The sequence below is a fragment of the Hippocampus bargibanti genome, linkage group LG06 (genome assembly GCF_051943395.1).
Source record: "Hippocampus bargibanti isolate YZ-2025 linkage group LG06, ASM5194339v1, whole genome shotgun sequence".
Lineage (NCBI taxonomy): Eukaryota > Metazoa > Chordata > Actinopteri > Syngnathiformes > Syngnathidae > Hippocampus > Hippocampus bargibanti.
Window position 1 is genome coordinate 21622851 of NC_142739.1, and position 24609 is coordinate 21647459.

At 40.9% G+C, this 24609-nt stretch overlaps 2 protein-coding genes across 9 annotated transcripts; both read left to right on the top strand.

Moving 5' to 3' along the window:
* The first annotated feature begins 1428 nt into the window (after nt 1-1428).
* LOC148896766 (uncharacterized) lies at nt 1429-9131 on the top strand. Of its 3 annotated transcripts, XM_088999221.1 has the most exons (8): nt 1429-1712; nt 2134-2218; nt 2599-5175; nt 5250-5445; nt 5607-5699; nt 5781-6027; nt 7780-7890; nt 7966-9131. In XM_088999221.1, exons 3-8 carry the CDS (start codon nt 2882-2884, stop codon nt 8154-8156), a joined length of 3132 nt encoding a protein of 1043 aa, XP_088855347.1. In that variant the 5' UTR covers nt 1429-1712; nt 2134-2218; nt 2599-2881; the 3' UTR covers nt 8157-9131. The 3 variants fall into 3 exon arrangements, 2 of the variants coding, with proteins under 2 accessions (XP_088855347.1, XP_088855346.1); XR_016115375.1 differs by lacking the exon at nt 2134-2218 and having other exon boundaries at nt 7763-7890; nt 7966-8003; XM_088999220.1 differs by lacking the exon at nt 2134-2218.
* A 200-nt stretch (nt 9132-9331) lies between these two features.
* On the top strand, nt 9332-19327 carry aqp10a (aquaporin 10a). Of its 6 annotated transcripts, none has more exons than XM_088998769.1 (7): nt 9332-9719; nt 11733-11896; nt 12327-12466; nt 12600-12687; nt 14567-14685; nt 14762-14979; nt 18876-19327. In XM_088998769.1, exons 1-7 carry the CDS (start codon nt 9667-9669, stop codon nt 19084-19086), a joined length of 993 nt encoding a protein of 330 aa, XP_088854895.1. In that variant the 5' UTR covers nt 9332-9666; the 3' UTR covers nt 19087-19327. The 6 variants fall into 6 exon arrangements, with proteins under 6 accessions (XP_088854895.1, XP_088854896.1, XP_088854897.1 ...); XM_088998768.1 differs by having other exon boundaries at nt 9341-9719; nt 11733-11892; nt 12327-12453; nt 12550-12687; XM_088998770.1 differs by lacking the exon at nt 11733-11896 and having other exon boundaries at nt 9334-9719.
* The last annotated feature ends 5282 nt before the right edge of the window (nt 19328-24609 follow it).

The window sequence follows — 24609 nt, forward strand, 5'->3', positions numbered from 1 at the left end:
TTTGGCAGCCTGGTACGCCTTTTGGCATAGATTTGTAGATTTGCTCAAATGATTTCATGCAGTGCGACTGGAGGAAATTTATAGCACCGAGTCGTGGTTATGTTTCAGAAATTTCTAAAATAACCGTCCAGTTTATACATTTAAAAATGTATAAGATTGAGGTGAAAGTAAACTTGACTTTGTGTGCTTATTGGAGATATGAGACAAATAATCGCCAAATGCATTAAAATAACTTGACACAACAATGTGTCATCGTTTAAAGGACAACCGACGTCTCCGGACAAGTTGTGTCCATAATTTGTAAAATGGCTTCAAATGACTTCTACTGGGCGTATTTTAATAAGATTCCACCGCATATAGCTATATTTTACATTTTAAGACTCGCGCTGAACATTCAGGAAGTCTTGTTTTTGAGCTGAGCTGACACAAATTAATGCATCAGTACTTTTCAAATTTGATGTGAAAAATAACTTATTGTGGTTTACAATTTGACATTTTGATTCAGACTTTAGCAAGCATCATGGAATTTACAAGTTTGATTTGCTTTCACGGGTCGAATAGAATGATGTGGCGGGCTACGTTTGGCCCCCAGGCCTTGACTTTGACACTTGTGATTAAAGGGAAGATGAACGATAGCTAAAATATATCAGGGGCATTAAAAAAACACTAGTTTAAAGAGGTCATCAGGCTGGTGTTTTACCAATTGTCTATTACGGAAATTCCTATTCTGTCACTAGAATGACTATTGTCACCGGATATGCCATTTAGTGCTATGCAAAGTTGTTGAATTGGCCTATGAAAGTCTTAGCCTGCATAACAATACTCTTTATTACACAACCTGCATCTGATAATTTTCTCTTCGGCTTAGCATTACAAAGTATATAAGCATACAAAGCACGAGGCTTTATTGTACACGTCAACCGAGAAGTGTACTTTTTAATGCAGTTTATCCCCGCTGGTATTTTTTTCTGTCTACTCCTGCCCCATTGTGTTGTCTGTTCCCAATTAAAGTACCTCTGTTATTATGTATTTGGATACTTGCCAGACTGCACGATTGGAGTCTAGTTCGCCTTGAGGTACGTTGAAATTAAACGAGTCCTATATTCACAGGGTGATTGTCTCAATCGAGTGAGTTGGGGCGCGTTTCCCATGATGTCACACCATTCATGCTTGGAGATTGTTTAAAACGTGTGTGTGTGTGTGTGTGTGTGTGTGTGTGTGTGTGTGTGTGTGTGTGTGTGTGTGTGTGTGTGTGTGTGTGTGTGTGTGTGTGTGTGTGTGTGTGTGTGTGTGTGTGTGTGTGTGTGTGTGTGTGTGTGTGTGTGTGTGTGTGTGTGTGTGTGTGTGTGTGTGTGTGTGTGTGTGTGTGTGCGTGTGCTCTCACTGGGCTGTTTAAAGAGCTACACATTAAGTTTACACCAGGAACGTGAGCCGATGAGACGAGGAAAAGAGTGAGAAAATAACAACGGAAGGAGGAGGAGAGAAAAGGAGAGAGAGAGAACAAGAAGATAGACCAGTATGGCCGGTTTGCGTCGCCGTCGACATCCCAGTGTGCAATGCTAACAAGCAAACAGGGTGAGAGAAAGATAGACAAGGAGTTCCTGTCATCATCGTCCCCGTAAAACCTTGTCCGACTCACGGTCGTTGACTTAGGACGAAGGTAATGCGCCTATTTGAAGCCCCTGGATGGAAGAACCAATTTCAATGAGCAGGTGTGTAGATTTTATTGTTCGAGTTTCTGTGTACATTTGAGTTTTTGTTGTCTTTATTTCTATCGCCAGTCGCTGTGAGTTTGAATTCAAACGAACCACGTTGCCCAGGTTACCCAGATGGGAGGCTTGTGCTCAAGCAAAACAGGTGTATCAGACTCTGTAAAATGACACTAGCTTGCATTCGAAAACCAAAGCAGAGAGATTGATATTTACGACTTAACAATTACTGTACAGTATTTGTCTCTTCAGTACAATTATTTGATTGCACCAAAACGATTGTTCAACTACTATCTCGGTTTGCCTATACAGCCAAAGGTGGTGTCACTGCTTTTCTTGTTTTTTTCTCATGGTGTGCTGTATGTAAATACATCAATGCATAGTTATCCATTTGATCTGATCCATTTTTTTTCTGGGCCGCCAGGGTTTTGATGAGTTGTTGACTACCTCAAGGTGTGAATGATTGTGTCACATTTCGACATTGTTGTGCCTCACTGGATTGCAGCGGAGTGAGTTTTTCCAGTTTTTGTGTGCAGGTTGAGCTGACAGTTAAGAGTATGAGCAATGCATGTTGCTAGTGTAAACAGCTGTTATCTTATAAGACCGCATTGTACAGCCTTGCATGAATGGAGTAGTTTATTGGGTGTTTATTTTTATTTGTTTTTTATTTTTTTCCACGTGATTTGAAAGCTAATTTTAGGCCTTTGTTGTCTCACCAATCCCTGTCTTTCTCTCCACCCATTGGACATTCTGTGCCAAGTTGTGTTCCTTCTCCTCAACCGCTCTGTGATTTAAGTTTGACCATTGTGATAAACCGCAGCTGCCACATATCCACATATTTTGATTTTTTTCATTTTTGTATGTGTGTGTACTTTTTTATGCTCTGCAGGCTCCAGGAGCTCATAGTTCAAGCCCTGCTGTGGACCTAAAGACTTCCATGGAACATAGAAAGGACTACAACCAGACACCAGACCATAGCATATCAGAAATGAACAATGTTTAATTCACAGCAGTCTACATCAATTTTGCGTCGGTGGAACAAAATGAACTCACGCTGCTTGCTGCTCTGCAGTCATTTAGAAAAGTTTAAATAAATCCAGTGGAGTCATCAATTCTCTTTTTGGGGATTTGACTTTTGTCAGGTGGTCATTAACTTTGTTTATACTCTGACAATGGATGTGTTCTTGCCGCATGCTCCAGTGACTGAGTGTAGCAATCAGAGGTCTTTGGCATGCGGCTCCGTCAGAACCGCCAACTCTCTCTCCGGCAGCCTCCCTCCCAGGCCAGGTGCGAGGAAGGACAGAGCTTCATCCGCAGCGGTTGTGTCCAGAGATGTGGAAGTTAAAGAACGAGAGTCAAAAACTGGATTGAATCGTTCAAGCAAGCGGGCCAGATCAATCGATGGCCAAGATTTCAGGGCAAGAACCATGTCAAACTATCAAAATGAGAAACTAGACAAGAAACCCACAGATTTTGGCATCAACAGAGGTAGAAACTCTAACCCTGCGTTTGAGAATCGGACTGGCACTGGAGCAGAATGCAGGCAGAATTTGCCGAGTAGAAGTAGGAGTGTTGACTGGAAGATAGGGGCATGCAGTCCTGATCGAGACACACGGCGGTCCAACATCGCTGCATTGCTTCGTGATGAAAACCAAGAAAGTTGGAAGGAAACGGAAGGCCTGAGCGGCAGCTCCACATCTTCATTTCAGACATACAACTGTGCAGGTGTTCCTCCAATTCGTCAGAACCAACCAAAAAGTCTTTTCGCCCAAACTTGTGAGACATCCTATAGGGGTACTCCATGTCCTTCAAGACTGAAGTCGGCCCCGGAACCCATCACAGACTCCAGAGAAACCGGTTCTTTTGGTGCCAAAAGAGGCCAGAGTATATCGGAACGTATTGAGAAGCTTTTTGGCCTGTCCAAAACCGAGGACTTCAGCAAACTTCGGGATTTCTCTTCCCTAGAAAGAAACTGGCTTTATGGAAGGGGTGGAGCTAAAGTGAACCATCGCTCAGTCTTCAGCAATTTACCAAGTTCATACAACGAGGAGACGGGAGATGTCCCCAGTGCATTTATCGACGCTAAAACTGGGGGATCCATTAATTCACCATGTCCGAGAATCAGGTCAAGATTACCAGAGGGTCAATGGGAAGAACGGATCTATGGGAAGTATTCTGACCACGGTGGAGTAAGTGCAGTCATAGGATCTATTGAGACAATGTCTCTGGACCGAGCAAGGAGCAGGAACACCAGAGCTCGTCAGATTAGATTGGACAGGGCTGCCGCCTCGAAGGCTTTATCACAGAAGTCGACTTTTTTGGGACTATCTGAGACTAACAAAACGCAGTGGGGGAAAAAAATGCTGGATCAAGGAAAGACGGGAGCCGAGCTTGAATTAAAGGTTTACGAAGATGTTTTTGAGCCTAATCTGAACATCAACGGTGCAGAGTGGAGGGTTCACCCAGAGACGCACCCCTCCTCAGTCAGTGTCAGAAACAAGATCAATCAATTTGAGGCTCTGACACAGAAAACCCAAACTTTTGCCAAGGGCCAGAACATGATGCCCCGAAGAGCTTTTTCTGTGCCCACAAGACTCAACACTGCCCACGATGGTTTGAAGAGTGAGTCAGAGAAAACAGGTGGTGTTCTAGATGACAAATTTATGGGCTTGAGTGAGTTCGGGGAGACAGATCGAAAATCTGACACCAAAGTAGGTCAACAGAAAACTCAGTCACAAAGGTCTTTGTCAGTGGACGAGATTGGTCAAAGGTCTGTGGGTGATTTAATAAAGACGCAAGGGACAACGATGGATCGGGTTTACAAATACACGGATGTTAGGAACAATTCTAGGTTCAAGCAGACCGTAGAATCATCCCTCAAAGAAGTTCGTCCCTTATACATAGACGAACCAGATTCTTGTCAAGTCTCGAGGCATACGGACTGGAGAATTAACAATATCGAGTCATCCATGTTGCTGAGCTCGAGTGACCCTGAGCCACGCGTGTGTGCTGAACTGTTTGGAATCAAGAAATCTCCCGTGGTTGTTTTAGCAGTTACTGATGATGATGATGATAAGACTCCAACAAACTCTCCGAACCACTCGCCCTCTAGCTCTCCTATCCCGCCGCCAAACAACGGCCCTCAGCTTCCAGCGACTGAAACCGCAAAAGGAGTAAAAAATCACCAACGAGAACTCCCAACCCCCGTGAAAGCCCTGAGCACCTCATCCCACAGCAAGTTCTTTCCTGATATCACTGAGAGTGATGTGAAAGGCAAGAAAAACATGTTGGATTTGGATTCTTGGGTCGCTGGTTGGAACGCCTGGAGTCAGGATGAAGCTTTCAACAATGACGATGACGACTCAGGGAAGGATGCCGATTCTAATTCCGATTCAGACTCTGGCGAGTCCTCGGTAACCATCACCAGCAGCATGAGCTTGGCAGATCGCAGGAGCTTCTCTCTCAGGTACGTACAGAAAAAAAAACAAGAATCAAATCAGTCGTCATCATCTCCTTACCCAACAACCCTCCTCCATGCAGCCTGGCGCAATTGTGTCACTTCACTGGAACTGACTCCGAATCTGAGAATGACATTGACGAGATCCCGGCGATGGGCAGGAGGTCGGCTTCGCTGAGCTCCGAAATGTCTGCGCTGTCATATGTGTCTGTATTACCCAGCGAGGAACTTGAAAAGCTTCTGGAGGATGTCAGAAGTCTGGATGACAGTGGTCTGCAGGTACACACTCCGAAGCACTTGACTGTCCACCATTTTGGCTCATACTGCCAGTCGAGTCCCGTTTCTTGGAACTTTTTATTCATCAGAAATCAGGATTGCTGATCTAATTTTTGTTCTTCACACTATCAAGACTACTAATGAAACTTTGATTCCTAACGCAGGACGACGTGCATGTCGTTGTCCTCCACAAAGAAGTGGCTGTCGGCTTGGGCTTCAGTGTTGCAGGAGGTGTTGACCAGAACAAACCAGTCAGTGTGAGTAGACCACCTTTTAAAAAAAATCTTTATTGTCAATGATTCTGTCTCGATTTTTTTTAGACATGTGGTCCTTCACAGGTCCACAAGGTGTTTCCCACCGGTGTGGCTGCACAAGAAGGTTCCATCCGAGAAGGCGACCACGTCCTATCCATCAACGGCACCGCCCTGGCGAGCTACACTCACTGGGAAGCTCTGAGAGTCCTGAGACGGGCCAAAACTCGAGAGATGGGTGTTGTGGTACTGAGAAGGGGTGATGTTAGCAGCATTTCGAGAAGAGACGAGCGTCAGACTGAGGAACCAACTGCGACTAAGACTTCAGAGACTGGTTAAATTCATTATACAGTGGATTAAAAGTCTACACATCCCCGTTGAGATGCTAGTTTTTTTTTGATACAACAAATGAGACCAGGAGTAATCATTTCCAAACTTTTCCCACCACTGATGTCACTTTATTGAATGTTAATGTTGAGTTAAAAAATCCATTTTTGAGTAAGGAAGTAAAAAACGCATAAAAAAGCGATAATATGGTCGCACAACCTCCAATAACTGGAGATATTTCAAACTCCTGTTAAAATGGGATTCAGCACACACCTGCTGCCCTTGAAATTGCCTTTGATTAACCCCAATTAAAGTTCAGCTGTTCTGGTATGCTTTTTCTGACATTTTGTTTGTCGCATCGTACAGCAGTCCGCGGAACGGTTCCAGAACATGAAAAGGATCTCATTGCACGTCATGGCGCGACGGAAAAGTGGTTGCGGGTTTGATCCTTTGTGACAGTGTCAAAGTGTCCTTGAGCGGAATATAGTATTGGAGCACCAGTTGCTACTACTCCTGTGTCAAAACTTTGAGGATGAGAATTCAGCGTGGAGCACTATTAGTAAAAACTTCAACAGGTATCGGGAGGCATTAAGGACTATAGAACACAGTGAAAATGGTCATTGTGTAGAAAGTATGACACAGGACGTGACACCATACCTAGAACTGGACTATCCTCCAAAACTGTTGCAGAGATGAGAAGGAAATTGGTCAAGGAGGACGCCGTGAGACCCACAACAACATCGAAGGTCCCGCAGGAATTTGGGGCAAGTACTGGGTGTTTAGATCATGTCGCAACAATCTTTATTCTTTTTATGTTTGGGGTATAGGGTTGACTGTCAAGGTGATCTTGCTTGCTTATGGTATCTTAAAAAGGCAAGACATCTGGGCCTGGCTATATTTTCCACTTCTGGATCAGCCAAGCGCATGTTGGGAATGTGTTGTGATTTGATGAAACTTCATTTTAAAGGTCTGTTGGGCACAGTGTTGCTCGTTGGCTAAAGAATGAGACCGACAGGAAGCTTAATGTGCTCTGGAGCTGTTTTTTGTTTTTCAGCTGGACTAATGAACAGTTTGAAATACCAATCCGTGTTAGCAGAAAGGCTTGTGCTGAGCAAACAACTTATTTTGGGCTTAATCAAAGGCATTTCAAATGGTGGCAGGTGTCTGTTGGCTCTCATTTAACAACTTGAATGCCAGTGGTTCATTTTTATTTGGTTTATTTTTTTACTTGCTATCGTGAGATTTTTTTTTTTTTTTTTGTTCCGCCTCTTGGTCACACAATTTGTCCAAAAAGATTTGAAAGCAACTATCTGTCTGTCTCTGTCTCTGTCTCTGTCTCTCTCTCTCTCTCTCTCTCTCTCTCTCTCTCTCTCTCTCTCTCTCTCTCTCTCTCTCTCTCTCTCTCTCTCTCTCGCCAGCTGTCAGGTTAGCTAGCTTTCCAGGTCGCGAGTGAGCTATCTAGCTATCTACCTGTCATGATGCCAAAAAACATGAATTATGTAATCTAGTTTTCTATTTCTATGCACGCACTGAGAAAATTGCATGCAAACAGGGTCGGATATATCGATAGTCCCGGTTATATCGATATTTTTTCGGACTCCCTTGAATATCGATATAACGAGACTTTACTGTATTTATTCATATAACACCAGCAAAACTGAGAATTTCAACAGGCATTTGTAGACTTTTCATAGCTAATACACATGTTGGAATCTTAAGTAAGATTACCGTTGTGTATTTAGTTATTTGATTTTGTCAGGTCAGCGTATGCGTGTGCATCTGGAGAAGAAAAGTCGAGATCTGGGCTTCAGTCTAGAGGGAGGCTTTGGTCTAGGGGACAAACCACTCACCATAAAGAAGATCTTCCAAGGTACGTTAACTAAAGCCTCAAATGTAGGAACAGCATTTCGTATAGTTCATTTCATTGACTTTTTCTTCTCCACAGGTGGCCCAGTGGACAAGATTCGTCCCGGTGACGAGGTGATGGAGATCGAGGGCGTTAGCGTGGTGGGGATGAGGCGTCTGGAAGCCTGGGCTTTGATCCGAGGACTTCCCTCTGGGTCTGTGGATGTGGTAATACACCGGCCCCATAAAAACTGTCTTAACTCAGAGCCAACAAAAGCAAATCTAATATAGACTATTTGTTGAACTATTCTGGGATAATGCCATTTGTCACCCAATTTACAACACAATACTCCTCATATTTCTCAAAGCTTCAACAGAAGTAGCACACCTATTTATGAAGGTGTGAATTTTACTTAAATTTTTGATGTTCTACCTCAAAGCCACGTAGCACGCGTATGTGAAGGATTTTAGGATATACTGTGAACCGATGCTAACAGCATTGATAGTGTTTATTGTTTTTTTTTTAATAAAGCCTCACTCAAATTGATGCGTTTTTGTTGTGTATCCTGCAGATGGCGGTAGAGTGCCGCACTTTGGTTTAGTACTACAGTATTGTCGTTTTGATAAAATATATAATTTAACTATGGAGTAAAGATTGCTAGATGAACTAATGGCGTCATAACACACTATAAAATAATATACATACAAGAAAAAGTTATATTAAAAAAAATTATCCAAGTATGTTTTCAAAGAATCACTACACATGACAGTGTGATAAAAGACAATTACTCAATCAATCAACAATACACAATGTTCCGGAGGAATGAGGGCATTAAAAATAAGCAGAAAATAATGATATATTCGATATCTCTTCAGGACCTTTACATTTTTCTTCAGTTTTTCCCCCCCCAAATATATCAGCAACAGCATGCCCCACGCAATGATTAAAAGACCTTGCACAATTCTTTTTGAGTCCAGAGTGCAGTGAAAAGCGCCATCGTGAGATTTACAGCGCAAGTAGTGAGATAATTAACACCACACTAATAAATCTGTCATTTGTTGTGACCCAGATTAGATGGATTGTGACTTTTACAGTGTATCATTTTGCTCTCTCTAGCTTGAGCTCAGAGTTCAACAGAACTGGACAAATGCTGTATATTCACTACCAGCAAGTCTGATTTGTTTATTTGTCGACTCGATTCCACACAAAATAAACACAACCAATTTCCACGAAACCCTGTGGAAACCTTTGCCCTTTCTGCCCTTAATAGCCTGAATGGCAACTTCAGAATTTTATTTATATATATATATATATATATATATATATATATATATATATATATATATATATATATATATATAATGTTCAGTAAAAAAATTATACATATTGGAAAACGGTCCAATGTTAAATACAACTGAACTACTAGGCCAGTTATTCTTTCATGAACCACGAGAGGGAGACTGATACAACTACCGCACTTTAAGAGTCACTGTCCTATATGCAATTAGCAATGCTGTTTTAAGTCATCACTGTCATCATAATGGATATAAAGGTAGTGGGGTCAGTCAGAGTGAAAGCAACATCTGTCCTCCTTTCTTCATGTTGATGCCATCAGTTACCAATAGTGTGAATGTGTGCGCTGTGACGAGCTGGTAAATGATTGTTCATGTTTGGATGAGCTGGGCTGAAAAAGGGAGGAAGAGGCCAGTTGGACAAGGAGATGCTGCTTGTGGAAGCAGCGCCTGCTGACGTCCAAGAACCTCGCAATCATGTTGAAGCGACGCGTCTTCCGGGTGAGGAATGCTCTCTTGCGAGAGTGCATGGCCGAGTTCTTGGGCACTTTTGTCTTGGTGGTGAGTAACTTGCTGCTGAGCTCATTTGGATTTAAAATTAACTGTCAAAGCTGCTATGATATTCCCAAATGTGTTGTTCCCTTGACAATGATGAATCGAGTCGAAATGTCGTGTATACAGTATTATTATATTCTTTCATTTTGAGACAAGCACTGAGATGACTCCAGAGCAATCACATTTCACAATTAATTAGTAAGTCCTTTGAGGCAACGTGATGTCATTATTTCTAAAAAGAAATTGCTTTATGACTACTATATGGATATCGTCGTCTTGTAAGTACAGTAATTCGGATTGCGTAATAATGAGAAGATATCGATACTTTCTTGCTACAATATTTTTATAACGGCTGTACATGTATTTTCTGGTGTGTAAGGCGCACCGGAGTATAAGGTGCACCCCCAATGTATGGTGCATTTTGTTTATTTTTTACATATACAGTGAGACCTCAACTTACAAACACCTGAACTTACAAACTTTTTGTCTTACAAACGTCAAATTTCTGAAAATTAAACCTTATAATAAGCACTATTGTCATAATACACACCCACCACGGCTGGCGGAGTGATCTTCGGCGGAAGCACACGACCGAACAGCACCAGAGGTTAAGTTACCAACAGTCCTAATGTAAATTTCTCCACTGTGAGACTAATAAAGGCATATCCAATCCAATCCAATCCGATGGAAGGTGACTCTCCTTCCATAAGCCATCAACGACCATCAAAAAGGTAAATAAAACGTTATTTTACAGCACAGTTTATTTCTTTAATTACAGTCCTCATGTAATGTGCCTCTCTTTCTAAACAGCAATTCCGTTTGACCTTCGACCTCCAACGCCATTCCATCAAGCCATCAATGACCATCACAAATGCAAAATAAAGTGACTTTATGATACAATGCAGTGTATTTATGTTGTGTGTAGTTTTAAGGCTTATTTAGTTGAAAAGTATATTTTATGGAAACCCGGGAATGGATTATTCCCATTTTAATGGTTTCCTATGGGATTTTTTTTTAGATACACACTTTTCGCCTTACACACTCTTTCTGGGAACCAATTAAGTTCGTAAGTTGAGGTCTCACTGTACATGTATTTTCTGGTGTATAAGGCGCACCGGAGTATAAGGTGCACCCCCAATGTATGGTGCATTTTGTTTATTTTTTACATATACAGTATAAGAACTATAAGGCGCACCTTCAATAAATCATACATGTTAAGCCCCACAATTTGGTCGGGCGACTCCCGATTTTGATCACAATACTGTACTCACTTTATAAAGCAACTATTGACACAAAACGGACAGTTCATTTGTAAGGTAAAACAAAAGAAAATGTAAACACATTTTTATACGATTGGACATATGAATAAACAATGAAAGCATTTTTTATGTTTTATTTACTTGTAATTAACACTTTTGTAACGCTCACATTATTTTAACACGCACCACAGAGTCGCGAGTATGAAAATCTCCCGATGTATGATTTCTGAAACTAAACGCGGTGCTACAGTAGAGGCTGGGGGTATGCACTACTTCTTCGATTGGGGGGGTGAAATGGAGTTGGTGGCTCCTGACAGTAGTTGCAAGACCTGTCTTGGCTCAATATTACTTAACATATAAGATGCAACTGTGTGTAAGGCGCAGGGTCATCTTTTGAAGAAAATTAAACATTTGGGGTGCGCCGTATGCACTGGAAAATCCGGTACTGGAATTGACAGCTGGGGCGGCGCTGCCGCTCGCGACACTTCAATTTCATTTCATTTCACGAGTCGCTGAAGCTTTACACTGTAAAGCTTTTAGGCGAAGGATGGTGGCAATGGTGGAGTAAATTACTCTCAGGGAAGTGACACACAGCGTGAGAGATGTATCAGGCTGAGATGAGTGTGCACATTTGACGCCACAAACGCACACCTCGTTCGTGTTTCTCAATGATCTCCTTCTCCTCGACGGTGATTTTATTTTTTGTGTCTTCTCCGGCTGAACACGAGCCTGTGGTGTTTTTTTTTCTGTCCCATAATAGTAAAATTATCTGCAAAAAGCTCCTCGGAGGCGATCGACATGTGAATTCAGAGAGAGGGGGCGTGAAAAGTAGCGCCGGCTGGAGCTCTGTTCGGTCGTGTGCTTCCGCCGAAGATCCGAAGATCACTCCGCCAGATCCGAAGAGCACTCCGCCAGCCGTGGTGGGTGTGTATCGCGAAAAGTAGTGCGTATTTCAAGGTTTAATTTTCATAAATTTGACGTTCGTAAGACGAAAAGTTCGTAAGATAAGGTGTTCGTAAGCTGAGGTCTCACTGTAACTAGCGATTACTTTACCTGCAGTTTTATTAAAAATACGTTGATATGATTTTTTGAAATGTTTTTGAAACAAATACTGTTTTTTTATAATAATGAACGTAAAAAAATGAACACAATACCCACTCCCTTTATAGAAACAATTAAATATTGGACTGTGCTCTGAAATTATGGCATGACCTCGAAAAGACGGATGTCATTTGATATGGTGACTTAATCTCCTATGGGCAGTTAGACTGAGTGACAGATTTTTATCTGCATTGTTTGTAGAACTGAGCTTCATCTTGTATATACTTTTTGTTTGCTTTTATGTGCCACCAAGCTTTTCGGCTGCTCAGCGGCCGCGCAGGTGAAGACCAGCAGGCAGACAAAAGGCCAGTTTTTATCCATCAACATGTCCTTCTCCGTGGGCGTAATGTCAGCCATGTACCTCACCAGAGGCATCACAGGTGCTCTACAAACGTTAGTCCTTTCTTTATATGAACATTTAAGACCCAGCATTAAAACTTCAATCTCTCTCCCGCTGTCACTTGTCGCTTCTGCAGGGGCCCATCTGAACCCGGCCGTAACGCTCAGTTTCTGTGTGTTGGGTCAGGTGCCGTGGAAAAGGATGCTTCCCTATTGGCTCTTTCAAGTTCTGGGAGCATATGTTGCATCGGCGGTTGTCTTCTTGGTCTACTTCGGTCTGTCCTTTTGCTCTTGTTCAATGTTTTTTTTTGTGTGTGTGTGGGGGGGGGGGGTGGATCTCTGATTTGCTTTAATGCATTAGTTGGAATTTAGTTGCAAAAAAGGTACAGGTTTGAGCAAAACTATTCCAAAATAATTTAAAGGACAACCGACACCATTTTTTTGTTAACTAACTGACATCAGGAAAACGTTAGATAGCATCTAAAATACCCAAAACACGCAGGCTGATATTTTTAGTCAAATGCAAAACACCAATAAAAATGAGTTAAAGTGTCCCAAAACTACTTCAAAATGACCCCGGAAATTGCGAGTTTCAGAAGGTCCCGCCCCCTTGTTCGTGACTTCACGCCAGGACATCTTGCCTTGCTCTAGAATCAAAACAATGGCTTCAGATTCGGAGAAGATGCTTTCTTGTTACTCATCCAGTTATGAATATGATTCAAATAGTTCTGAAGAGGAAAGCATAAATGTTTGCAATCGATTAAAGAAGTCCAATTCGAGCCGTCAGGCCTCCAATCTGGCGTCCCAGAAAATGCACAAGATGGCGCCTAAGCTCCGTTGGAAATTGGCTGATTTGTCTGCTGGGAATTTGTGTCAACTAGAATCAAATAGTAGTCTTGGTCCAACACACAACGATTCACCATCGCAATATTTGTTTTTTCCTTCTAATTTCGCCATCAACACAAAGTTTTCAGACCAAACAAAGTACCCAAAATTCATTGTGTGTCGCTTTCTTGGTTAGGGGCGTTCCAGACGTGACGTCATGTCAGGTATCGTCATCAACTCGAAAACAAGACTTCCTGAATATTCAGCGCGAGTCTTAAAACGTAAAATATAGCTATATGCCGTGGAATCTTTGTAAAATACGCTCAGTTGAATTCATTTGAAGCCATTTTACAAATTATGGACACAACTTGTCCGGAGGCGTCGGTTGTCCTGTAAGGTGACGGATAGTGTGTTATTTCTACTATATTTCAGCAACAAAATGCAACAATTAGAAGATAAAGATTCAGTAGCACAATAGTTGGAACGTTCACACAAGTTATGCAATAGCAAAGACCAAAGTATGAACACCTGATTGTCAGGATAATAAAATAATGTCTTTTTAAAAAGTCAAGATAAAGATAAAATCTAAACAAACTTTGAATCTTTAATTGTAAAACGGTTAGCTTTGTTTGCACAGAAGTATTATTGAAATATTTTTGTATTTGATATCAAAATAGCACTGAGACACAAATATGTCAAATCAATATGAGAGCAAAAATATTTGATCAATTTTGTCAGAGATGTTTGGTTGTGAACAAAGGCTTAAACACAGGAAGATTGTCTTTTACTGCCGGCAGGAGACGCAGCCATTCATGACCGACGCCCAACTTCTGCAGCCGTCTGCAAAGCTATTTATTGAAGTATACGCAAATTTACGTGACGCATTAGTAAAAAATAGTCTTCTTGATTTGAATACCACATCCCTGGACGTCCCAAGCACCAACATCCATAAACCAATAGAACGTATACATTTTAATAGGTTGTCCTTTCCATGAACTGATAGATTTGTAACCTGGCTAATGAGCTCTTCCTGTGAAGCAGTTTACCAAGTCGTAAATTAGTCCAAGGCCAGATCTCCTACATGAAGATGACAGTTTAACAGGCTGTGTCTGTTCACCTCAGATTGACCCCAGATCTTCTCTGTTTCTATTGTGGGCCTTGTGTTCGGCGGCATGAAAGCTTTAAATATGATAACCTCTTTTCTGTCTATTCTCTATCAAATTTAAATATTTATATCCGTAAACAATTACAATACTGTGCCTTTTACAAATGAGCAAGTTTTATTTTTCATGTTTCAACAAGGCAAATGTTTTTGTGTTGTTGCCTTAGATGCTATTATGGATTTTAGTGGCGGAATACTGACTGTGTATGGACCTAATGAGACAGCGTCCATATTTGCCACATATCCCTCCGAGTACGCCACCTTAAGCACAAGTTTCCTCGACCAGGTCAGTTTATAGCAATACTTTTCGACTGTATATTTATTCTAAGTATAATGATGTGACTGGTGTTTGTCATTATCAGGTGGTGGGCACCGCGATGCTCTTGTTATGCATTCTCGGTCTGGACGAGAAGAGGAACACCCCGGCACCTTCTGAGTTGATCCCGCCAATCGTGGCCATTGTCGTTTTGGGCATCTCCATGTCCATGTCTGGCAACTGCGGGGCGGCCATAAACCCTGCCCGCGATCTCGGACCTCGACTTCTTACACTGACTGCAGGGTGGGGCACGGAGGTCTTCACGTAAGTACACAAATCAGATTGGAAAAGATCACAGCCACTGTTAAGGAGTAAGGCCACATTTATGATTGCAGTTGTGGCATGCTCATGGTTCAAAGTCTGCTGAGCGCAGATTTGGAAAAACGTGCCATTGTCCGCACGTTTTGATTAGATCCGATTCGATTAGATTAGCCTTTATTAGTCTCACAGTTGAGAAATTCACATTTCACAGCCGCAAAGTTATGAAAGGAAGAAGAAGAAAACATCGGAGCTGCTGTACAGGTACCACTCAGGAAATTAGAATATTGTAAAAAAAATCATTTATTCAAGTAATTAAACCAAACTCATTCACTGCCAGACGATGTGCAAAAATGTGTCCACTCCAGTGCCAGGGTTTTTGTCATTGTCACTCAAATTCCGGGACCCACAGAATATTGAGTTTTGGGACTACATAAACATTCTATGCAGGGTAAGAAACCTTAGACTCTCTTCTTTCATCAGAAAAAAAAGAGTTCCTAAATTATTTTGGTCTGGAGTTGTATGAGCTTGAAATGAGAGCGGCTGTCCATGCTTATTGGTCCATAGTGCTTTAAAGGACAACCGACACCATTCAGAAAAACGTTTTATAGCATCTAAAATACCCAAAACATTCAGGCTGATATTTTTAGTAAAATGCAAAACACCAATAAAAATCACTTAAAGTGTGCTAACAAATTGAGCTGCGAATTGGGGATTTTCAGAAAGTCCCGGCACCAGTTCGTGACGTCACGCCAAGAATCAAAACAATGGCATTGAATGAGTTAAAAGGTATTATTTAGACTCATAACACTCATTGCAAGATATTTCAAGCTTTTATTTTTTTTTAATTGTGATTATTATGGCTTACAACTCTTGAAAACCACAAAATCAGGGTCTCCAAAAATTTTAATATCACATGAAATAAATAGAAAAAGGAGTTCAAAGAAATGAAATGTCGGCCAGCAGAAAGGTCTCATTTTTTTTTATTATTTATGTTTATTTCATGTGATATTTTTGAGACTCTAATTTTGAGCTTTTAATAAGCTGTAAGCAGTGATGTGCAGTCAGGGGAGGCAGGTGAGGCCGTGCCTCACCTGTCATCATGGAAATATCGAATGAAAAAATAAATTAAACAGTTATATTTATTTAACGATTCGTACTTTAAAGTTGTTTTCCACTTAACTTCACCATTTTTGGATTTCTTTTTCAAAATCGCTGAATTTTCACATTTACCGTTCAAATACTAAGTAGAGACGAGCGGTGAGGCACCAGCCGGCTTAGCCTCACCATGTATAGCGCAATGACTATGCTACCTGCGCTGGCATGCTCTGCAGTGAGACCGCATTGCTGTCACTCTGCATATCGCTATTAAAGTGTTCAAATGCTTTTAGTATATGAACTAAATGTCTCCAGCTGGTGTGTATCATGTACAGTCACTGTACATAATAAATAATGTACTACAATGTTTATTTTATTTTATTTTTATCAAAACTGTGTGCATTCGTGAGGCACACAGTCCTCCTGCCTCACGACAGGGGGCGCTGGTGATTACAGAGATACTTCTTGCGCCTCCTCGGCTGCAGAAAATTAGAATTAGTGAGAGCAAGCTACAGTAAACAGTTAGCAAGTTAAGTCCAACCATCCAGCCATTTTTTCGTGTTGCTTGGCCTTATTTTCAGAATGGAGGATTACATGGCTAAATTGAAAGAAATAGAGACACTTAAAGGACAGCCGACGTCCCCGGACAAGTTGTGTCCATAATTTGTAAAATGTCTTCAAATGACTTCTACTGAGCGTATTTTACAAAGATTCCACCGCATATAGCTATATTCTACGTTTTAAGACTCGTGCTGAATATTCCGGAAGTCTTGTTTTTGAGTTCGTGACGAGTCCGTACGTGACGTCACTAAAGGACCGCCCTTTACCATAAAAAAGACGCATTCTAGCAGTCCTTCCATCACGTCAATGTATTTTGCTGTACTTGTTTGGTCTGGTGACCTCGTGTTGCACCCAAAAGCCACCAAATGGCCAGAAGAGGGCACCCTCCATGAACCTCACCGCACGTCACTGGCTGTAAGCCATAATAATCAAAATTCTAACAAAAGCTTGAAATATCTTGCAATGCATGTTATGAGTCTAAATAATATATTCATTTTTAAGTTGAATTACTGAAATAAATGAACCTTTTCACAATATTCTAATTATTTGAGTCGTACCAGTATAAGCAGCAACTTTCGCGGCACCATCTTGAAGTAAAAAAATAATAATACGCAATAGAAAAGACACAAACAGAGAGAATAGTGAAAGAAGAAATAATTACTCGACAACATCGGGATCAAGGTAGCAAGCATCCGATTACGACAGTTGTGTCAACTGCAAACATTACCAAGTAGCCGCCCTTGTTACATAACTGAGTGTTATTGTTTGGGTGTAACGGATGTATTTTCCGCTGTATAAGGCGGACCCAAAAGCCTTGATTTTCTTCAAAAGATGATGCTGCGGCTTGTACGCCGGTGCGCCTTATATGTGAAGTCATATTAAGCCGTGACAGGTCTCGCAACTACTGTCACCAAGCCCCTTCCCTGTAGAAAAAGTAGTGCGTAACAGCCTCTATTGTAGCACCTTATAGTGTGGTATTCCTTATATTTGCAAAACTTTGATATGTTTAGTGATACCTCGGTTCACGAACCCCTTGACTTAGGAACTTTTTTGTTTATGAACGTTACATTTATGAAAAATTTACCTTGGCATACAAACTATTTTTCGGGATACACACGGAGCTGCCACAATGAGTAATGTGTCGTTCGCGAACAAGCCAGTTCTCCTAACAAGGAAATGGCAGCCGGCTTGTTTTGGTCCTCTATTCTCCGCCCCCAGTCTTCGGTTAAAGCCACGTGATTGGTCAAGAACGCAGCAGTGAGGGGGTGGGGCTTACAGACAGAGAGTGAGGCCATTCTCCCAAAAACAAAATGCCGTCTTCGGTTAAAGCCACGTGATTGGTCAAGAACGCAGCAGTGAGGGTGACGGGGGTGGGGGGTTAAACATTAAAGAGACAGGCAGACAACAGAGAGAGAGTGAGAAAACACACACGCACACGAAAACGACATGACAGAGCTTGAAACAAAAAAAAAAACAAAAGTGAAAAAAAAAAATGAAAAAATGGAGAGAAAACTTGTTTCAACTTTGATAGTTCAAAAGCAGAGTGTAGACTGGAAGGTTAAAATATCCCATCAATCAGCTCCACAAATAACCCGCACAAGGCATCTGTACACTTGATGCAAAAAGCTATCAACCCAGCTGAACAGAACACAATTGATGAGGAAAAAGGTAAAAATATCGCAGAGAAAGCACCTACAAGGTATCATTCCTCAAGATGGTGAAAGAAGGTTACGTTCCTCATCAAGTGTTTAAAGCTGAGGAAACCGGTCACTCCATTCCATCAAGCCATCAACGGACCAACACGAAGGTAAATAAAATGACTTTATTATACAGTAGTTTATTTCTTTAATTATAATACCATAGCACCTTTATTATACATAAAATAAGGTATATTTTGTGTAATTTTAAGGCTTAGAAAATTAGAAAGTAGAAAAGTATGTTTTATGGGGACCAGGGAACGGATTATTCTCATTTTAATGGTTTCCGATGGGAAATTAATTTTTGGGATACACACTTCTCGCCTTACACACTCTGTCTGGGAACCAATTAAGTTCATAAGCCAAGGTATCACTGTATTATATTTGGAAAACGTTTTTCATTCAGTGAATGTGCACCATATCGTCCGGTATGCCTTATATATGGAAAAAGTTTCAAAATACACCTTTCATTGGGGGTGCGCCTTATACTCCGGTGCGCCTTATACACTGGAAAATCCGGTTGTAATTGTCATGTTTGCTGTGCAGGTGTTACAACTACTGGTTCTGGGTGCCTTTGTTGGCCCCCCTTGTTGGAGGCGTTTCAGGTTCTTTAGTCTATTTAATCTTCATCCACTGGCACCTGCCCGACTCGGTTCCCCCGAAAGACACAGACACATGCTCCAATGCCGGCGACATCCATAAACAGGCCGCCAACACGGCGCTAATCGGGATTGAGTTAAAGACGACGTCATTCTGAGACGGTCTTCATAGACATTCTTATACGTATGTTGTTTCCGAGTTAGGGGGACATTTTGAGGATTTTTTTTTGTCTGTACAGTATTTTGTGCATGAATAAAGTGCGTTTCAACTTCATAGACAACATGGAGGAATCTTGTGTCATCATGTTGTTTATATTTTTTTAATTTGAATTTAAATAGTTGTATTTATTTGTATCTGTTTTTCTCAGCTGGACAATATTAAAATCTGTTCTTGTTTTAATGGAAGCTTCGAATGGACATTTATTGATTCACAGTGAATGATAATTCATCTTGTATTAACTCATTCACTGCCAGACGCTGTGTCCAGGGTGTTTGTCATTTTCACTGAAATTGCTCTCCTCACAGAATATTGAGTTTTAGCACTACATAAATATTCATCGCAGCGTAAGAAACCTCTCTTCTTTCATCAGAAAAAATGAGTTAATTCTTAAATTATATGGGGATGGAGTTATCTGAGCTTGAAATGGGGACGGCTGTACAAAATACAATACGCGCTTTAACAACAGCTGAAGATGGAACAAAGCGCCAACATGGACACAAGACAAATGCTGCCACCTTGTGGAAGGGAAAAACATTGCCAGAGGTCTGACCAGTGCTTTTTTGGCACCCCTCGCAAGAAAAACAAAAACCCAAACAAATTCGGAAATGCCGTTCCACGTCGCACTTTTCAATTCCCGAATAAATTCGGGAATGGCAGGGAATGATTTAATAATAGTTTTGAAAAAATAGAGTATACATGATTGTATGAAATTGTGAACTTGATTATTCTAAATATTTTAGATTTTTTTTAAATCCATTATAAAAGTATTTTATGTAATTAGATTTATCTAATAATCATAATAATTTATATTAATAGTAGTTATAAAAATAATTTCATTGAATAACACTAAAGGACAACCAACATCATTTTTTTTGTTTCCTAACTGACATCAGAAAAACGTTTTATCTAAAATACCCAAAACACTCAAGCTGATATTTTTAGTCAAATAAAAAAACACCAATAAAAATGACTTAAAGTGTCCAAAAACGACTTCAAAATGAAACCGGAAATGGCCAGTTGCAGAAGGTCCCGCCCCCTTGTTCGTTACGTCACGCCAAAGAAGTTCTTCCAGATCGATTCGAGCCGTCAGGACTCCAATATAGCGTCCCAGAAAATGCACAAGATGGCGCCCAAGCTCCGTTGGAAATGGGCTGATTTGTCTGCTGGGAATTTGTGTCAACTAGTATAAAATAGTAGTCTTGCTGCAACACACAACGATTCGCCATTGGGTTATTCATGTGTTTTCCTTCTAATTTCGCCATCAACACGGATCAACATGAAGTTTTCAGGCCAAACAAAGTACCCAAAATGCATTGTGTGTCGCTTTCTCTGTCAGGGGCGTTCCAGACGTAACGTCACGATAGGCATCGTCATCAACTCAAAAACAAGACTTCCTGAATATTCAGCGCGAGTCTTAAAACGTAAAATGTAGCCTATGCGGTGGAATCTTTATAAAATACGCTCAGTAGAAGTCATTTGAAGTGATTTTAAGAATTATGGACACAACTTGTCCGCAGGCGTCGGTTGTCCTTTAAATCAGTGGTCCCCAACCTTTTTTTTGCGCCACGGACCAATTTAATGTCAGACAATATTTTCACGGACCGGCGGATAAATACAACAAAATAAGAAGTTTGTTTTTTACTCATTTTGCTGGCTTGCGGTGGGCTAATTTCAGCGGTATGTATCACGTGACCTTGACAAGTGTTTTGACATGCGTCAAGAGTAAGTCATGGATGTAATCTGGTAATTTTTCATTTGTCATTTTATGTAAATTATTTATTCTTTCTGCGCGGCCCGGTACCAAATGACCCACGGACCGGTACCGGCCCGCGGCCAGGGGTTTGGGGACCTCTGCTTTCAATGATACATGATATCAACACAGAAGGAGCCCATGGAGTGGCGGGCACTGACTAGCCTGTGTGCTCATTGGAACATTGAATTCAGTTATTCTTTCACGGACCACGAGGACACCAGATGGACACATTAAAAAATCATCAGCGGTGTAAAAAAAAAAAAAGATAATAATCCCCCCCATCTCACATCTTTCTAAACGAAATTATATCACTGAACCGCTTTCATTTGTCACGTTGCGGTTGGCAACCAACGGGTGGCACTGTAGGGCCCGCCTGCAACTGCACAGGTGTTGGTCGTTTTAATCAGTGACAGTTAAAAGGACTTCCTGCACGTTCATTCAGTGTCGGGTCATTGTTTGAATCAACCTGTCAGGTTTTTTTTTTTTTCGTCTTGTCATGTTATAGTCATGGTTTTGTTTGCTACTTTGTTGTTTGAGATTTTGTTCGAGATTTTGTTCCTGCTAACTTTATTGAATAGTTTGTCAAATATACCCTCCCTCCTGCCTGCTTATTTGGGGTCCACCAACACCTCGCAAATCGTGACACCATTACGCTGATGGAACAACAGAGGGCGGTATTAAATGTGTCATTTCAAAAAGTGAAATAAAAAAACTCAAATCATATGTGGATAAACATGCACGAAGAATAAACAAAAATAAGTTTAGTCCAACCAAATTGAAGCAAAGCAACATCACGCATGGCTTTTTTCAAACAAGTAGGAACATGAAGAAGGATGCAGTTTCCCCCCACACCCTCTTCCCATTCTCCATTATCCTCATCCTCATCCGGCATCAACAACGACCAACCTCCTTGGTGAACCAAGACAGAGTGAGGAAACTCGTCGATGCCTCCGCTGGAAATATTTCACTCTTGCCAACTTTGAGGAGGTACGTTTGATTCAGGTACTCACATTTTCCCCTTCAGCCTTGAACTATTTTGCTTTTTATGTTGTGTGTTTGTGTGTGCGTGTGTGTGTGTGTGTGTGTGTGTGTGTGTGTGTGTGTGTGTGTGTGTGTGTGTGTGTGTGTGTGTGCGTGTGTGCGTGTGTGTGTGTGTGTGTGTGTGTGTGCGTGCGTGCGTGTGTGTGTGTGTGTGTGTGTGTGTGTGTGTGTGTGTGTGTGTGTGTGTGTGTGTGTGTGTGTGTGTGTGTGTGTGTGTGTGTGAGTGAGTGAGAGAGATTACTGCTGCATGATTTACTTATTAGTAATAATAATGAATAATTTGGTGGTTTGTTTTAATCACCATATTTTTTATTAATCTATTGTCATACAAATGACATTAAATTGGCACAATCATGTGACACATCAATGCAGATAATAGTAATACTAGTAATATTAATACTGTGCAGCCTTGAGTTAAAAGTGACCTGACTTTGTTTGATGTAGTTTGTCCAATTACATGCAAAAAAAAGTAAGATGTGAGCATTGTAAAGTGAAGACAAATTCCCAACAGTTGTGGATTTAAAACGGACGGAACGGATACGGATTGTTTTTCAGCATTTTTGCCATGACATTTATCATTCATGTTTGTTCAGCAGCACAAATATGCCAGCACTGTTTTTGATTTGGAAGGAATCTCTGTGCCATTTGATTGCTGGACAGCTCTGGGGTGAATGGCGACAAAGCCGTGTAAGGAATTAATCAGCCCGTTTCCACAGGCTGATTAATTCCTTACATGGAGCTTTGTCGCCCTCTTCTGCCTCTGGTCTTCGGTCCTACACGACGTTTTCAGACCAAAGTACAGCACGTGATGGAAGCACTGCTACAATGTGTCCTTTTTTTCGGTCTGGGGCGTCCCATCAGTGACGTAGGGTGAGGACTCGTCACCAACTCAAAAACAAGACCTCCGGAATATTCAGCGCGAGTCTTAAAACGTAAAATATAGCTATATGCGGTGGAATCTTTGTAAAATATGCTCAGTAGAAGTCATTTGAAGCCATTTTACAGATTATGGACACAACTTGTCCGGAGACGTCGGTTGTCCTTTAAGTTCTTTTTATTTCTTAGTTCTATCCTCTCTTGTATTCGTGAAGGAACTTCTGGTTTTTTTCCATGTCGCGAAAGTGAACAGAGAGGACATGGAGACAAACTGAGGAATGAAAAAGTGACATGGGGAAGAGGAGAAATTGGAGATGAAAATCTCTCTCTCTCTCTCTCTCTCTCTCTCTCTCTCTCTCTCTCTCTCTCTCTCTCTCTCTCTCTCTCTCTCTCTCTCTCTCTCTCCCTCTCTCCCTCAGCGGTATTGATTAAAGGCTCGTTTGCCACGTCATTAGTATATATTCGACAAGAAGAGCAGACAAAATGTCCTCCTGGGCTGTCCGGTGTCCTATTAGGGTTCTTCGGTTCTAGGTTTGAATCCCTGCAATGACCTTCCTTCCATGTTTTAAATGTTCTCCTCCTCCAACGTACTTGAGTCAAATGATCATCTCATCGCCAAGCTTTGTTTTTCTTTTGTAGACACTCTCATGGGCCATTGCAGAAGCAAGGAGGCAGCAGTGCGGAGATGTTTACAAAGAAACTTCCTCCAGGTAAGCCAGAGACAATCTATGTTGCTATATTCCATACCTCAATTTAATGCATTAATGAGAGGAAATGCTCTTAATTCTACTCTATCAAACTACCATTCTTTTTTTAGCTTAATAAGATGCACCCAAAATTGTTGCATTTTCTCAAAATTATGAGTCAATATTTTGATGACTTGGATGTATTATTTTAAAGTAGCAGAAGGCACCGTATAAATAAAATGGTGTTGTGTTGTATTGTATTCCCTTTGACATAGCTCCATCTAGTGGGTGCATAGTGTAACCGCAGCCGCTATTGTAGCTATGGTGCGCCTTCTAAATGATTGACAGGTAGATAACATTGAAGACTGTCTGTGTCTTTTGTGTTGTGTCATTATTTCTTATTTGGTTTTGTTGTTGTTGTTTTGACTTCAAGATGGGGCCACGAGAGTGGCTGCCTTTACAGAAGCTCCTGTATTTTGTTTCTCTACTTCTTTTCCTTTCCTTTCCTCTTACTCTCATCACTTTTCTGATGTGAAATGCAAATTTCTCCACTGCGAGACTAATAGAGGCGAATGCAATCCAATCCAAATCCAATAATGCGGTGCGTCCAATGTAGGAAAACAGTTTTAAAATAGGCCATTCATTGAAAATGTACTTTTTGTTTTTTTATGGCTTAAAGACATCCATTGCAACACAAAATTTCTTGTAATTACTGGAAATACTTTTCTAACTACCCTATTTTCCGGTGTATAAGGCACACTGGAGTATAAGGCGCACCTCCAATGAATGATGTATTTTCAAACTTTTTCCATATATAAGGTGCAACAGAGTATAAAGCACACCTTCAATGAATTAAAATGGTTTTCCAAATATATAATAACAATAATAATAATAATAATAATAATAATAATAATAATAATAATAATAATAATACTTTTTATTTGAAAGCGCTTTTTATCATACTCAAAGACACCTGAAGATAAGCATATATAATCGACATAAAAAAAAACATCTAAATGACGAAAAGGAAGCATGGGTAAAAGAGACAAAATGTTTTAAAAGCATTGGGGAACAGGTGAGTTTTATAAATATAATATATACATGT

Excerpts from the sequence above, each read along its gene's own strand:
- LOC148896766 (XM_088999221.1), top strand. The coding sequence starts at position 2,882 with ATGGATGTGTTCTTGCCGCATGCTCCAGTGACTGAGTGTAGCAATCAG. Across the intron at positions 5,176-5,249 it reads CGCAGGAGCTTCTCTCTCAG|CCTGGCGCAATTGTGTCACT; the intron begins GTACGTACAGAA and ends TCCTCCATGCAG. Across the intron at positions 7,891-7,965 it reads CATAAAGAAGATCTTCCAAG|GTGGCCCAGTGGACAAGATT; the intron begins GTACGTTAACTA and ends TCTTCTCCACAG.
- aqp10a (XM_088998768.1), top strand. The coding sequence starts at position 9,667 with ATGCTCTCTTGCGAGAGTGCATGGCCGAGTTCTTGGGCACTTTTGTCT. Across the intron at positions 11,893-12,326 it reads AGAGCACTCCGCCAGCCGTG|CTTTTCGGCTGCTCAGCGGC; the intron begins GTGGGTGTGTAT and ends TGTGCCACCAAG. Across the intron at positions 14,686-14,761 it reads GCACAAGTTTCCTCGACCAG|GTGGTGGGCACCGCGATGCT; the intron begins GTCAGTTTATAG and ends TGTCATTATCAG.